Source organism: Corvus moneduloides, chromosome 3, assembly GCF_009650955.1.
Source record: "Corvus moneduloides isolate bCorMon1 chromosome 3, bCorMon1.pri, whole genome shotgun sequence".
Taxonomy (NCBI): domain Eukaryota; kingdom Metazoa; phylum Chordata; class Aves; order Passeriformes; family Corvidae; genus Corvus; species Corvus moneduloides.
This window is the reverse complement of record NC_045478.1, coordinates 111,382,384-111,397,141: the sequence shown is the minus strand read 5'-3', so window position 1 is coordinate 111,397,141 and position 14,758 is coordinate 111,382,384. Positions and strand designations below refer to the sequence as shown.

Below are 14,758 nucleotides of genomic sequence, written 5' to 3'. Positions count from 1 at the left end.
AGGGCTCTCCTTTCAGGTGAACACCGCCAAGTGACAGATGTGTTCCTGCAGAACACTCACATGCCTTGAGAGCATATCTCTGGCTCAGCAGCTTTCTTGGATTGGGAAAGTGCTCTTTTCGTGGGGAGTAAAATAAGAGGAGATTTATAGCCTCCATTGATATAATGTGATCCAGCCATGACAGTCCTTTCATCATAATGAATGATGGATCTAGTTGTTATTACTCTGTTTTACTACTGCAACAGGTAGGTTTGATCTACACTTGGCACAAAGGATGAATGCGTTAGGAAGGATAACACTGGAGTTGTTGTGGTTCAAACCCACCTAAGAAAAACTGCCCTGCATGTCAGGTGTAGACTGTTTTATGTTGGTGGAAAAAAGCCAAAACAAAACCCCCAAACCTTTGCTGTTTGAGTTTGCTCTTTTCAGTGTGTATTTCCTAATTTTTGAAAGTGGAATTCCTATGTTCTGCTTCTCACATTGTTGGTGAGTTCTGTGTGGAAGTATCTGTGGTCAGAGCAAGTCTTAGCAACTGGCACGAGCCCTGATTCTCCTTGATTCCCAGCAGGTAAGTTTTTCAAAGTGGGTCTTAGGTCTGCTGGTGTTTTAACATAGGAGTTTTGCAGGGCCATGTGGCAGACTGGCAGATTATGTAGCCTATAAATAACCTCTTTTGCAGTAATAACCACTCAGAGTCTTTAAAAGAAAATACACTTGGTGAGAATGATCCTGTGTTTATCTGTAGGACCTGACTCTGTCACTTCTACAAACTTTCAAACAAAATGAGTCATGATATGCCTCAACTTGTGTCTGAGCTTCTAAAGCTGATGAGAGAGGGGTGGGGACTGACTGGCCACTCATCTGTGTCTTGCACAGCCCACTTTGCGTGCCAGTAAGGTGCCTTAGTCTGTGAGACTGCGAAAGCCCTGTGCTGATGGCACTTTCACACGTTTGGAAGCTGTAATGCAGGAGAAAAGGATGTTGTCCTATCATGTGGAGAGCTGCTAGTTCAGCTGACTTCCCGGCCATGACAGCAAGCTCGCAGCGATGGTACTACTGAGGCTTTGTGGAGTCTGACTGCAGACAAGCCTCAACAGAATAACCAGATCAAAACTGCTAGCACCATAAGTTTTGCTTAAAAATTAATTAGTAGGAAGGAGGAAAAGGAGGAAGGGCGGACACTGCTTTGATGATTGAATTGCAAAAAGTAGCATCATGATAACCCTGAAGGGTGTTTGGACTAAGACAACACAAAGTTTTGGTGTTCAGTGGAAAATATATTAAGAGGCACCTCTCCAATATGCACAAGGTTTGGACTCTTACTGACTTTTTTGGACACTTGTGGGAGTTCAGTGCTCATCAATCTGATGCTAATCATTTTCAAAAGAGGTGGCTGATCATGCTGCTGACCTTTCTGGATGCTTCTGATGTTCTGAGGTTTAGATTAGATATTAGGAAACATTTCTTCACTGAAAGCATTGTCCAGCCCTGGCATAGCCTGCCCAGAGAAGTGGTGAAGTCACCATCCCTGGATGTGTTTAAAAGATGAGTAGATGTGGCACTTAGAGACATGGTTTAGTGCTGGGTGAACTTTTGGACTTGATGATCTTACAAGTCTTTTCCAGCCTAAACAATTCTATGATTCTACATTGCCCAAGGAAAGTATTCCAGTCCCTCCAAAGAACAAGCCAAAGGACAAGATAAGGCATCTCAGGTCCAAAACACAGGTTAGCCCAAATCACCAGCTGCACTGGGAGTGCACTAGGGGTTGGTCCTCATCTGCATCTGCAGAAGCAGACAGGCCTCCAGTGGTGGGTGGCAGGGCCTGGGAACATTTGTGTGTTGAAAAAGGCTTCTGTGAGAAACTGCATTTCACCTCCTTGAGATGTAAAGCCCTTGTGTTCAGCTGGCTTTCCATGGACATACCTGGTCTCCAGCTTGAAGGAATAAAAACACCTACTGCATGACTCTGGGGAGGCTGCAAAGTGAGGATCTGGGTATATGGGTGTGCGTGCACACATCTTCAGTAACACGTGCATTTACTCTAGGCAAAAATTACAGTATTGTTTGCAGTTATGCTTCCTGCTAGAGCTCCCTTTTTTCTCTTCTGACTTCACCAAAATTCCCTCTTTGGCTGCAGCTTTCCCTTGTTGCTGCAATTTTCTATTGTTTCTTTCTTGCCTCAGGCTTAGTTTGTTTCTGCGAAGTTACAGTACAAGAGGTCTTGATGGTTTTGACTAAGTTTAGAAGGAAACTGATGTTTTGTCTTAAATTACTGACTGAAATAATTTTTTCATTATTTGAACTCTTCCGTGTTCTGAAAGGCAGCCTGGAAATTTGTCTGGAAGATGAACATGGAGTAAAGGATTGCTTTTTTGCCTTCAGGAAGTAGCCAAATGATTCTGTTGAGTTATAGGTCTGAAAATCCTTTTGCACATCCTTGTGGGAGAGGAGAAGGTAGACATTGGCAGAAACCAGCCTTTGGAAGTGTTATTTCCCCTGAGGGAAAGGGGATGGGAGCAATTGTGTGGAATAGTGAGAATGAGACAGGTGAGCAGATGGAGAAACAAGGATGAGGCATGTGGGAAGGAAGGTGAATGAATCTTGTGTGGTAACATATAAACAAGAAAATCACTTAAAGGGACTGCTGTCTAAAATTTGCCACAACACACAGACATTTTCAACCTCTGCATTTCTGTATGGCCAGCCAAAAGCTGTGTGATTTGTTGCCGGGGTTGTTCCCTGCGCTGGTTCACAGGAAGTTAACAGCTTCCAAATTGTGCCAGGATCTCACGTGGTTAAGACCTGCCTGATGTGGAGGTTTTTAGCAGACATACCAATACTGATGTGAATGGAAACGCCTGGCTGAAGACAACAGAAAAACAGCAGTTGAAGAGTTAAAGGAGTGGCATGTATTAATTGCTGCAGAACCACCCCATGTGTTTCATGCAAATAAATAACCAGAGGACAAAATCCAAACTGGAGCCTTAGAGATAAGGAGACAAGATGATGACCCACAGTACAGAAACTGTGAAATGCCCAGTTAAGGGTAACAAAAGGCTCGGTTTTGCCTGAAACTCTTGAAGGGTGAGACACAAAATCATTGTATGCACTGCTGAAGGGCATAAAAGATGCATACAGAAATAAAGAAAAGCCACAGTGGAGTGGTGGTGTTATCCCATGTGCTTCCTGCTGTACTTGGCTGATCCAGAGCAGATTGACGCATACAGTCCTGTGCACGTGAGTATGTTGATGGGAGAGTGGGAGTGAGTAGGACCAACTTACTGGAATCTTTTTAATAAAGTATCACCTTCCGTACCTCTAAGGTCTTGCAATGAGTTTTGTTCCACTAATTTCCCACAGTAATGAGACTAAATGTTCTAGTTCTGCTAATAGTTCATGTAGGAGGTGATATATATCCATATGATGGCATTTTATATAAACCACAGTTGCCTTTTAAAAATACCTAGATAATTAGATTGCAAAGTTGCTATGTTAAAGGAGTATTCCTACTAAAGTGAGGCACTCAGCTGCTGTGAATGGAAGTCGTCTGTTTAATCTTCATGCTGTCCTCTTGTAGGAAAGCTGCTGCCATCCAAATGTTCTTCATTTTCTAAATGCTCAGCTTGAGAGAGGCATTGAATGTTGCCAATTATAGGTGACACTACTGCATTGAAGCATATAAAGTGCCACAAAAAAAGCACCATAAAGAAAATCAGGCCACCCGAGTTACCTCTCAGGCAGGCTTTCTGCATGAGAGGTTCTTGCTGACCTGGATGCTGCAGCTATAAATGAAGGCAGCTCTATGCTCCCACAGAAGTCAGAAAAACTTGTGCTCTGACCACCATCCAGGTGCCTTTTCTCCCTTCATATCTGTCTCTATTCCTGGCCACGCTGGTGGCCATGTGGGCTCTGCAAAACAGCCACCTCTACCAAGTGAAGGCTTAGAGACAACTCCACTGCTGTCAGTGCTTGTTCCCTGGCTGGCTTTTGCTCTTTCTCATGGAATTGTGGGGAGAGAAACAATTAAATGCTTGTGAAGCATTCCAGGGTGATAGTGATGAGGTATCCAGGAGAGTAATATGTCTGTATTCTTAAAATCAATAAGGATAGAGAAGTGACACACTGAGCAAACAGAGTGCTGAATGAATGCTCTTGGTTTTATCATTCCTTCAGTGGTGGAGGAGGACATGGGAGAGTCCTGTGAGCAGCAGTAATGCCATGGGATTGAATAAAATAACCTTTATGCAATGAAGAAATTTATAAATTGAAGATATCCAGCCGTATAAATGTGTCTTTGTTCATTGCTGCTCAACTCTGCTATTTTCCTCATCTCTTCACAGCCATCCTGTTTGAAGGAGTGGGTTGTGCAGGTGAGTTTCTGGTTCCTTGTGCCTTCCTGCCGCCATGCTCCTGATCTGATGCTGTGGATCCTGCCTGCCAGATGCTGGACACTGCTGCAGGCAGACTCTTGGGCTGCCCTTGAAGAAGGCAAAGTTCCCAGTCCTTAACCAGTAAGTGAGAACATCTGGGAATGATATTTTTTGTTACTTCTTAGAAGTTCAGTTTAGAGACAGAAGTGCATTGTCTTTGTCCCTCTTTCTCTCACAAGAGCTGGCAGGGGTTAGTCTGAGTTACTTAAACGCTTACAATAATGTCCTTAATCTAGAGTTCAATGAAAAGATTTGGAGATCAGTCAATGATTTTTAGCATGGCAGCTTGAAGTCTGGTTGAAAATACAAGGGTAGTGAGTTCCTTACTCTTCTTGCTCCCTCAAACCTAGGGATATTTCCCTGCTGCCAAAGGGTGGATCTGTTCTATTCTCCAACAATAAAAAGCAGATGATTTTCCTTCTTAAAATACCCGAAGGGGATTGCTAACACAGATCCTCTTCCCTGTGTGCCCATCCTGATGTGCACAGCCAAATCCCATCCCTTCTAGCAGCAAGGAAAGGCAAATCCCTGGCATTGAAGGCACCCAGATTAACCCACTGCAGGATTAGGATGCTTGAGCTGTTGTTAGTAGATTAGTATATTTGGTTGTCAACACTTGCTGAACTTGGCCTGAAAATGATTTCCAACGAGGTCACTGACTCTTGGGTGCCAGTTTGACCAGCACATTGGGAAAGCCTGGAGTTAAAGCAAGTGGCTATAAGGATTAAACTGGAGCACTGAGTGTGCAGAATATCTTTAGGATTTAACCTGTCATTGCTGCTGATGGGGACAAAAGGCTCTGGCAGACTGACTGGAGTTGCTGAGCTCCTGCCTTGCTGGGAAGGTGTTTCTGGGGCTTTGCTTTCTGGAGTTTCCTGCTGATGACAGTGTGTGCCATTAGGTGGGTGAGCTGTCCACAGATGAACTTGTCTCGGTTCCTGCACAGTGCAAAATGAGTTTATTTTGAGGACAGGACCTCCAGAGGGGCGCCTCTAGGTGGAAAGCAATTGGCTTCCATGTTCTGTTCTGGAACTCAAACTGTCTGTGCTCATAATGTCTTATTTCACCTACTAGCTGGAGGATTCATGTTAAGGGGGTTTTTAAAATATAGGATCTTCCTCTTGTCATCAGGGCATTAATACCAGCACAAAGTCTGCTCATGCTAGCTCATCACCTTGTAAATGCTTACATGGCTTTCCAGTGCATGGGGGAGTGACAGTGGAGCTGTGGTCCCAGTGCAACCAGTCCTGCTCTGGTGTGTGAGCTGGTGTCTGAGGTGCCCTGATGCTGGTGGAGCACATCATGGTGCTGCAGGGAGCATGCATGGGGAGCGATGGGCACAGTAGGTCTTTCCTTCTTGAAAAGCAGCTTTTTTCCTGTTCGTTTTCTTCCTCTCTTAAAGCAAATGAGGGCTCTAAAGAGTCTAAAGACAGACCCTTTAAAGATTTTTGGTAATACAGGAGGAGCCTGTATTTTCCTCTGTTTATCAGTGGAAAACTGCTCTGATGGTAAAATAACTTTTAGTCGGTAACTGTTTTCCTCTGTCACGAGCCAGTTGAATACAAACTTATATTTGATTCAAAGCAACTTATCTTGAAAAGCACCGACCACTGTCTGTGTCATGGAATTGGTTCCAGTGATTTAATTCAGCAGCATATCTGGATTTCAAGACACATCCTCCTGTAAACATGGATTGTATCATGCTTCTCTTTGTGCATACAAGCATTAGCAGCCATTTCATGTCTAAAATTATATAACTGCATTTGCCACTCCTTTGACAATATAATTTTATTTCCTCAACAGGCCAGCAAAGAGATTCAAACCCATGTCGAAGAAATAAACCTAAAAGTTCTTTCAGAGAAGATACACTGTAGAAAGGTAGGGCCTTTCCATAAAAGGTTCCTTTGAGTTTGGTATGTTAAAACTATAGCTGTCCTGAGCATTCCCACTTTTGGGAATGCTGTACAGCCTAGCGAAGCAAGAGACATTCAATTTTAATAACTTTATAAGCACTAAGTACATTGCTCTGTACTTTACCAACGTACTTGAGGGGATTTTTGTAGAGCTGCATGATAAAACAATTTTGAATATTTTATCCAAGACCTGTGTTGTGATTTATTCTGAAAAAGAACCCCTTCTGAAACCCAGAATGTGGGCTTTAAGGTTCTGCATGGATTACTGAGTGTGGCCAGAGGAGAAGGCTACCACTGTATTGGCAATGTTTCCAGTTGTCTCACTGCAACAAAAGATGCATTATGGAATAACCAGCAAGAACATGGGACAGCAAGGCGTGTGTGGAGTGTGTGTGTTTTGGTTCTTCCACTTGTCCAATGTTTCCTGCATGCAGAACTTTCCCTAGGTTTAGATCAGTATGGACCTGGCTGACCAGCTGTGTCTGACAGGCACATGGATGATAAAGCAGCCTGTATTCAGTGAAGAATTTCAGGCCAGCCATTTGTCAGATGGAAACGTAATGTCTGACATCATGCTGAGGTCATTTGGACTATCTGATCAATAAAGACGTATATGTGCCTATACACACTAGATGTATAAGAGGGCCATAAATAAGACATGGTCCAGTGTGGAAAAAGGTGCATTGTGGATTTTAATCTACTAGGAGGGGAGGCCATACAGTGTTGGTCATGGTTATGCTTGTATTTCAGCCCATGCTTGCTGCAACAAGTGCTTATAAACTTGTGACTTGAAGGCGGTTTCTAGGACATGGGCAGAGTCAATGTATATATATCTGGGGGATTCACAGAGTGAAAAAAGGAGGGAAAAATGCCAATGCCACCATGCTGCAAGCTCAGGCCTTTGTCTTCTTCAAGGAACATGCTATGCACAAGCAGCTCAAGCAGCTCTTGTTTTTGAGCCATGTGTAGAGCACAACATGTTGTCTGGCTAATAAGAAATAATCATACTTAAACCACTGGTTTCCACATCAGAATACCTCCAAAGGGTGGACCTCAGGATGCCTTCAAAGGGTGGACCTCACACCCACACTGATAAATAGACAGCACAGTGCTGGCTGGATGCCCTGCACTTCCCACGGCTGGCAAATCCATGTTCATGTAGGCTTTCCACCCCTATCTCAGTGGCCAAGGAAGCTCCAGCTGGGTTAATTCCCAGTCCCATGATGTTGTTTCCAATAGGTGAGGATAGGTGCTAGTTAATTCACTGCCTTTATATTTGACATGGGGCAGTTCCCAGCCAGACTGTCTGCTTGGTAAGCACTGTGGCTGCAGAAGGTAAATAACATTTTGATGCTGAAGAATATTTTAATTGGCTATAAAAGTTTAAATTTGAGAGGAAACAAGCAGAAATATAAAATGAAAGGAGTGGATGTGGTGAGACTGTGGTTCGGTAGCAGACAGATGCAGGCAGAGACTGATCAGCTTGCATGGCTTGCACTGCTTCTGTGGGATGGGCTTGCATTGTGGGGCAGGAGCCTTTCCTATATCAAAGAACAAAAATTTACACATGAACCAATCTCCATCTGGGGCTATAGGAAGATCTGTAGCTGCTTACAGGATCCAGACTATGGATCTATGTTGTTAATGGTTACACTGGATTTTAGAGGTCTTTTCCAACCTAAACTTTTCTGTGGTTCTGTGTGTTCATCCCTGGAAATATTTAAGGCCAGGCTGGATGGGGCTTTGAGTAACCTGGTCTAGTGGAAGGTGTCCCTACCCACAGCAGGGAGGTTATTGGAGCCACATGGTCTTTCAGCTCCCTTCCAACTCAAATAACTTTTTATCCCCATCTTTCCCAAACCCCAAATCTGTGCTGTTTCTCCAGCACTCCCTGCCAGCATCTCCCACTCAGGAGTGCTAAGATTTTGAGATGCAATATTTTGATTAAGTGTTCAGTTTCCCTCCTCCTGGCAGGGATGGGGAAGGACAAAGCAGGCAAGAGCCCAGAGCATGCACTCATTAGCTTCTGTCTGCCAACAAGTTGGGAGCGTGCAATGTTATACGAAATGTCTGGCTGTTATAAAAGGCTTTGGTTAAGTAATCACGTTTCTCTTGCATAAGTGCTTGTTTTTGGGAGGCTTTAGCCAATTGGAGGCTGCAGCAGCATGCAGACAGAAAGCATGTCTAACTGCTATGATTTTTTATTTTTCTTTTAATAATACGTGATTATTAGTCTGTTGAGAGTTGTATGAAATCTCTTTAGATAAGGTTAGGCGGCAGAGACTCCCCAGCGCTGCTTGTAGCTGAACCACAGCTGTAAAACACTGCCAAAAAGCCTGTGTGGATCCCTGTGAGTAATATTTCTGATTCTTCTAATGGGTGTTTGTGACTGGAGACTGCAGGCAGGAAATGTTGCAGACATTTATTGCAAGCAGTAAGTTAGAGGGAGGCAGGAGGTGAGAGACAGTAGTGAAACTATTGACCTGTTTAATAAGGCTTTCCTCCTAGACTTCCGTAAGCAAACATGGGTTTCTCTGAAGCTGTGCAATCAAGGTTCTTCCAAATATGCTAATGAAAAAGAAATGTGATGCTGAAGTCAATTACAGGACTATGGGAGGACAGAGATTTGGCCTGACAGGGAGATCACAGGACCATCTAGTCCTGTGTACTGGTTTGGAGCAGCCAAATATCCTGTTCTTATATTCTTTCCTTGATCATTGACAAGTAGTATTTTTCTCCTACATTTTCATGGCTTTCAGAAATCTGCATGTGAGTTATTTCCTGAGCCAGAAACAATGTGTCTAATAGTACAAGTGGATTTTTCTTTCCAGAATTTGCTAATCCAGTGTATCTGTTGAAGACAACATGTTGTTCTGTGATTTGACTGACATAAATCTAGTTGGAATTTCATATCTTGCATTCTTCCACATAGGATTTTAATTTTCATTTTTTTGAAGGGTGTTTTTTCCATTAAGATAGAACTGAAAAGGGAAAAACACGTATGGATTCGCAGAAAACAGAATTTCCCCTCCCGCTTCCTTGTGACGTGCCTGGATGCAGCGCGTTCCATGAACAAAGCCTGGAACTATAAAACAATCCACTGAAGTGGGAACTGGAATTTATTGTTCAAGACTGAGCAATGTGAAACAACTCAGTTGTTACTCCTGCCAACCCTGGAAAGCAAGGAAGTGCCACTGTACAGAGAAAGCAGCTCAAGTGCTGAGCTGTGAGGAGAAATAAAGCTGTTGCCTATAGTTGAGTGCATGTGTGCTTACTCTTAGAGGTGGCACTGAACTTTTCTGGGATAGAATTAATGCTGGACTAATGGAAATCATTTGGGAAAGCTCGAGTCACTACTTACTAACCTTGAAAAATTGTACAATGTGGATTTTATAGCCTATGAAGTTCTTGAGATGTGCTAAAGCATTAAAAGCTTATTTGCAGCCAGTAGGTGAGGAGGTAATACCACCATGAAAGGAAGTTAATTTATTGGAGTTATAGGATTAGAGAGGTAAATGTGGGAAGTTATGTTGAACTAAAAGGCACTTGGCTGCGAAGAGAAGACTTCAACATTTTCGTATTTGCTTCCTTTGATAAGCCTGTTTGCTTCAGTAAAATGCAATGGTGATGCCAGATAAGCTAATTTTGTGGGCTAATTATTTAGGTCTTTGTGCAAACCTTAGGCAAACCTGAGCTGTGGCTCTTGCATCGTGCTGGTAAGTGATGGAGGGTGGCAGAGCAGGCGCCTCTCCCAAACCTTCCCATCTCCATTCTGCAATCTCACGAGGTCTCTTCAAATGGAGGTGCTCCTAGCCCATGCAAGGCCTCTTTTAGTTCTAATGAAAAATCCACAAATAAAAGTTGGCAGTTAAAATTTGTGAATTTACAACATTATTTCTGAAACAGTCTCTGGGATGTGGAACAAATCCAGGCATCCTTTAGGATAAGCCAACAATATGTCCAATGTGTTTCAGAGTAAGATGGATGCTCTACATAAGTTGAAGGTTTTGGTGATGTTCCTGTCTCTGGCTACTTTCACAGTCATGGTGATAATGAATGCTGGAAATGCCACTGGGACTTTCAAAGGTAATGCAAGCAAATTTTCTTTGTTCAGAGGTGGGTTTCATGCTTAATATCACATAATGATACAAAGTGGCTTAGATGGGATAGATCTGTTACCTCATCAACTCTCCAAATACATCTTGTTCTGTGAAATGGGGAGGTAGCTAGTGCATCCTCCAGGTGTTACAGCCAGATGCCTGAACCCTATCCAGACCCTTGAAACCCAAGTGAATATCCCCACTGAACCTGAATCCAATGGTAGTAGAAAGGCAGTCTTTGCATTCCTTTGTATCCCTGGTGGAAGAAGTTCAGGCTGCTGCTGGGGGTTTGTAGACAACAGTGGTGCTGCATTTGAACACTACCCAGCTGAATCTACCAGGAACTGCCATCGTGCTTTCCCCTGGATTTCATACTCAGCTGGCTTTTCTGGCTCTGTGTAAGAGGGAAGGTGCTCAGTGTTCCCAATAAGGGACAATGACCCCATAATGGGTGTCTAAACCAACCGCAGCACGTGGTTGGTTTGCACCAAGCTTGTGCTCTCATCATCCCTGAACCCACTGAGGTGGGGAGGAAGATTGAAGGTTGAGGAAAATCAGCAGTCCTTCCCCATCCTCTGGATGTAATAACGCTTTTGCCTGCAACATTCACTACCACAGGTCTGTTCAGGACAACCCCTGGAAACATCTCGGCCAAGTACAGCACTGATTTCACACCAGCTGGCTGGACTTTCCTCATCTGGAATGTCATCTATGCCTGGCAGCTTGCCTGGCTTCTCTATGCCTTGTCAGGGATCTGTCGAAGGTATTTTCCCTATTTACTGTTTACAGTTTTCCCTATTTACAGTATAAATGAGAAAGGACAGTGACTCTTCCCTTTTGGAGTAGCTCAGTCTCTTATCCCCCTTTTAGGGGTTTCTGGTAAGAGCAAACCCATTGCCATTTATCCTGACTTGATATGTTCAAGCTCTGTGGCTGGAGCATCTCTTATGTCCAGCATCCAAAGCTGGGAAGAAGTTTGGAGGTGTACATGAACTGCTCTAACATGTGGACAGGTATCGAAGTGTGTAAACTTCCCTGTGAGGCCTCGTTTCCAGCAATTCAGGGGGTCAGACAGATTTACCCAGAACCTGCACTTACCCACTGCTAGAGGCTGAGAATCCACAGGGGCAAAATTAATGGATTACGGAGATAATGCCTTGAGTTTACTTTCTGTTAGAGATCAAACAACCAGCACTGGGGAGTCTCTTGGTTTGTTGGACTGGACTTGAAACTTTTCCTGGGGCTATGAGATCAATAACTGCTTGATAGGGAAAGCCACAGGTATTTCTGTATTGTATCAAAGAAGGACAGACAGGAGAAATAGTCTGATGTAAGCTGAAATGTTGAATTCAAATGTAAAATCCCTCATAATATAAAGAAAACGAGGCCAGAAAGGTTTGTCTGGTCAATGCAGGAATTGTTTTCCTTTCTTCATGGCCACTTTTTCCTGGCAGGAATGAACTTGGATACGTCTTCATAAAGCCAGACTTGCTGCCAATACCTTTTTATGTGGTGTGGTGTCTGAATAATGGCCTGAATGTTGGATGGCTCTTTCTGTGGGACCGAGAGTAAGTTGTCTTTTGTTAGAAATACTTTCTAATGCTCTTGATGGGATTGCCCCAGTACTTTCTCTTTCTCTATGGTTTTTTTTCCCCCTCTATGTGTGAACACTTAATCCCACCTGTGAAACTCTATACCAGGCTTTCACAAAATGTAGCCTTCATAAAAGTTTGGGGGTTTTGCATTACGTTGTCATCTTGACCATGAAACAGATTGGTCATTGATGTCTAAGATCTCCTCAAAGCTGCTATTCTACATTTTCACCTCCACAGGTGAGACAGGAGCTGTGCCTCTCTTCATTAATGCAGTTAAGCTCCTTGCCTTGGATTGTTTCCATAATGATGGTCACATTAAGGGCTTATGAGAGCACCACTGTCAAGAGGTGAAGAAATCACTTGCAGTCAGGAAAACAACTTCATGATTAACAGAGTAAAACAGCAGCAGCAATATGTCAAAATGAGGGCTACGTGTAGCGATTACCTTTATTAAAGGCTGATCAACTTAAAGCCAGTAAAGGCCAAATACTAAAGCTACAAATTAGGGCATTGTGACACCACTGAGAAAAATGTGATGTTTATTGTGTGTGTATGTGTTCTTTGTCCTAGATACCTCCTTCCAGCCCTGGTGTTCCTGGCAGTCCTCTCTCTTACCACATGTGCCTCCCTCTTCATTTCCCACCGAGCCTTGAGCATCCATTCCTCATGGTTTGTGAAGGGTCACAAAGCTGAGCTCTGGCTCATCCGCATTCTGGTAGGTGGCTTTTGAGAAGCTGTGCTGTGGGTAAATGGTAAAAAAAAAAAAACAACCTCTGTGCAGTGCTGGAGGTATCAGAGTGAAAGATTCAGTGGCAGACCATAGCTCAGGAAGGATTTCTGCACTGCACAGAGAAGTTCCTACCAACCCTTCTGGAAATGCATCTACATCTCTTGGCACAAACTGGGAGTGGGCTCTGCTCTTTTTATTGCACTTCCTGAAACACCGGTATAACACACCGCTGGGCTGGATCTCTGGAGCCCTTCAGGACTCCAAAGCTTCACCTTTTCTCCATGATGAGGGACCTTTCCTGCAGCTAGGTCCAGAAGGCTGGCTTAAGTGCACCAGGGCCTATGGGCCACCAAAGACAAACAGAGATTACCTGTACGTCACTCCTGTCCTCTTGCTGTGCTGTGTGGCAGGTCCAGAATGGGCTGGCGCTGTATGTGACATGGACCAGCATCGCCACGCTGCTGAACTTCGCCGTCGTGCTGATCTACAAGTGGAATGTCCCCAATGAGAAAGCAACCACTGCTTCCCTGAGCATCCTGGCTCTCGGCCTGGTCATATGGTAAGCGACCCCACGGGTCCCCACCAAGCCTCAAAGACCCCTTCCACCTCTCACCAGTGGTGACCATCTGTTCCACTTCACTCAGCGCTTGTCCCTCTCCCAACACCGAGTACAAAGGCCTCTGTTACGGTTCATGGCAGATGGACTGGGAGTCTGGCAGAGCTTTTCTTCCCTGACCTCAGCAATGCCAATAAGCACATGTTGTGGGCCAGGAACATGTTTTTGTGACTTGCATGAGCCCAACCTGCCTTAGGTTTACAGGTGAAGGTGTGATACAGAAACCATCTGAAACACGGCTTTATTTTTCCCTAAACCTACATAAAATAAATTATTTATGCATTTTTTGAATATTAGTAAATGAAAAATTTTGGACTCTCATCCAAACTGGTCCACAAAACCCCCCATTCTCTGTCTAATTCCTTTCTTAGGGAATGGAAATGAAATACAGAGAAAATTCTTACTTTGGTCACTCTTTTTCTTCACAGGTTTTACCTAGAAAATTACTTTCTTGACAAGTATGTCCGCTATAACCTCACAGTCTACCCAGTGGTCATAGCAGCTCTGACCGGCAGCGCCTGCAAGAATCGCTCGTTTTCATCCCCACTGACCAACAACGTTTTTATAGGTGAGTCTTTCTAACTCCTGTAAAAGAAGGCCAGTAAACTTCACACCCTTCCTCTGAGCCGAGGGCAGAAAGCCTTTCCACTTGAAAAGCATTATTTGTTAAAAACAGAACTAGGGACATACTTGAAGGTATTCATTTTGCTAAGGAAAGAGTAGAGCAGAAATCATTGCCCATGAGCCTCGGGGCTGAATCCAAACCTTGTGTTGTCTCAAGTTCACTTCCCAGTGCAATATGTTTGTCCTGCAGTCCTCCAGCACCCACTTGGCTCCTCCAGCAGCTCCATCTGACGTAGGGCAGGCCAAAGGAGAAGCCGGGCTGGGATGAAGGCTGTGGGCTTCCATTTGCCCTGTACTGTTGGGCATATAGGAGCAGTGCATAAGCTTCTGACCCACGGAGGGCTTCACAGTGCAAACCTCTGCACATGCTCCTCTCTGATGCAGAGCTCAGGCTAGCCTTAACAGGTTTTCCTGGGATTATCTGGTTGCTGCCAGCCACTGTAGCAAAGTTGAGTGTAGTCATCCGTGGTAAAAGGGCTTAAGCTATCCAAATTCTGTACAATTGCAGTGTGGCAGAAGCTGTACCATTATGAGCAGTTTTATGCTGACACGAAAGGGACTGAGCTGTGTGAACTCTGAATCCTGCTGTAGCAGCTTGAGATGCCTATTCCCACCACGGGGTCAGCAGAAGGCAGCATATTCCCACCCTTCAGCCTTCCCACTGCCACATACCAGTGGCTAAAGCTAAATTCTGGACTGGCATCACCACTGGAGCCACTCCAGTACAGCTCTCTTTGCTGTAAGTGC

The 14,758-nt window shown here is 44.2% G+C and overlaps 1 protein-coding gene across 3 annotated transcripts in view; it reads left to right on the top strand.

The window, feature by feature from the left end:
- Window positions 1-2,984: 2,984 nt before the first annotated feature.
- LOC116441523 overlaps window positions 2,985-14,758 on the top strand; it is a 12,998-nt gene continuing 1,224 nt past the window's right edge. Inside the window, exons 1-10 of one of the 3 annotated variants that reach the window (XM_032103543.1) lie at window positions 2,986-3,240; window positions 4,344-4,514; window positions 6,237-6,311; window positions 8,610-8,696; window positions 10,321-10,432; window positions 11,065-11,209; window positions 11,901-12,014; window positions 12,612-12,756; window positions 13,182-13,330; window positions 13,816-13,955. In XM_032103543.1, coding sequence (XP_031959434.1) covers window positions 10,327-10,432; window positions 11,065-11,209; window positions 11,901-12,014; window positions 12,612-12,756; window positions 13,182-13,330; window positions 13,816-13,955 — 799 coding nt within the window. In that variant the 5' untranslated portion in view covers window positions 2,986-3,240; window positions 4,344-4,514; window positions 6,237-6,311; window positions 8,610-8,696; window positions 10,321-10,326. Of the gene's footprint in view, window positions 3,241-4,343; window positions 4,515-6,236; window positions 6,312-7,584; window positions 7,682-8,609; window positions 8,697-10,320; window positions 10,433-11,064; window positions 11,210-11,900; window positions 12,015-12,611; window positions 12,757-13,181; window positions 13,331-13,815; window positions 13,956-14,758 lie in introns of those variants that run through there. The other 2 variants (XM_032103546.1, XM_032103544.1) reach the window with 2 other exon arrangements.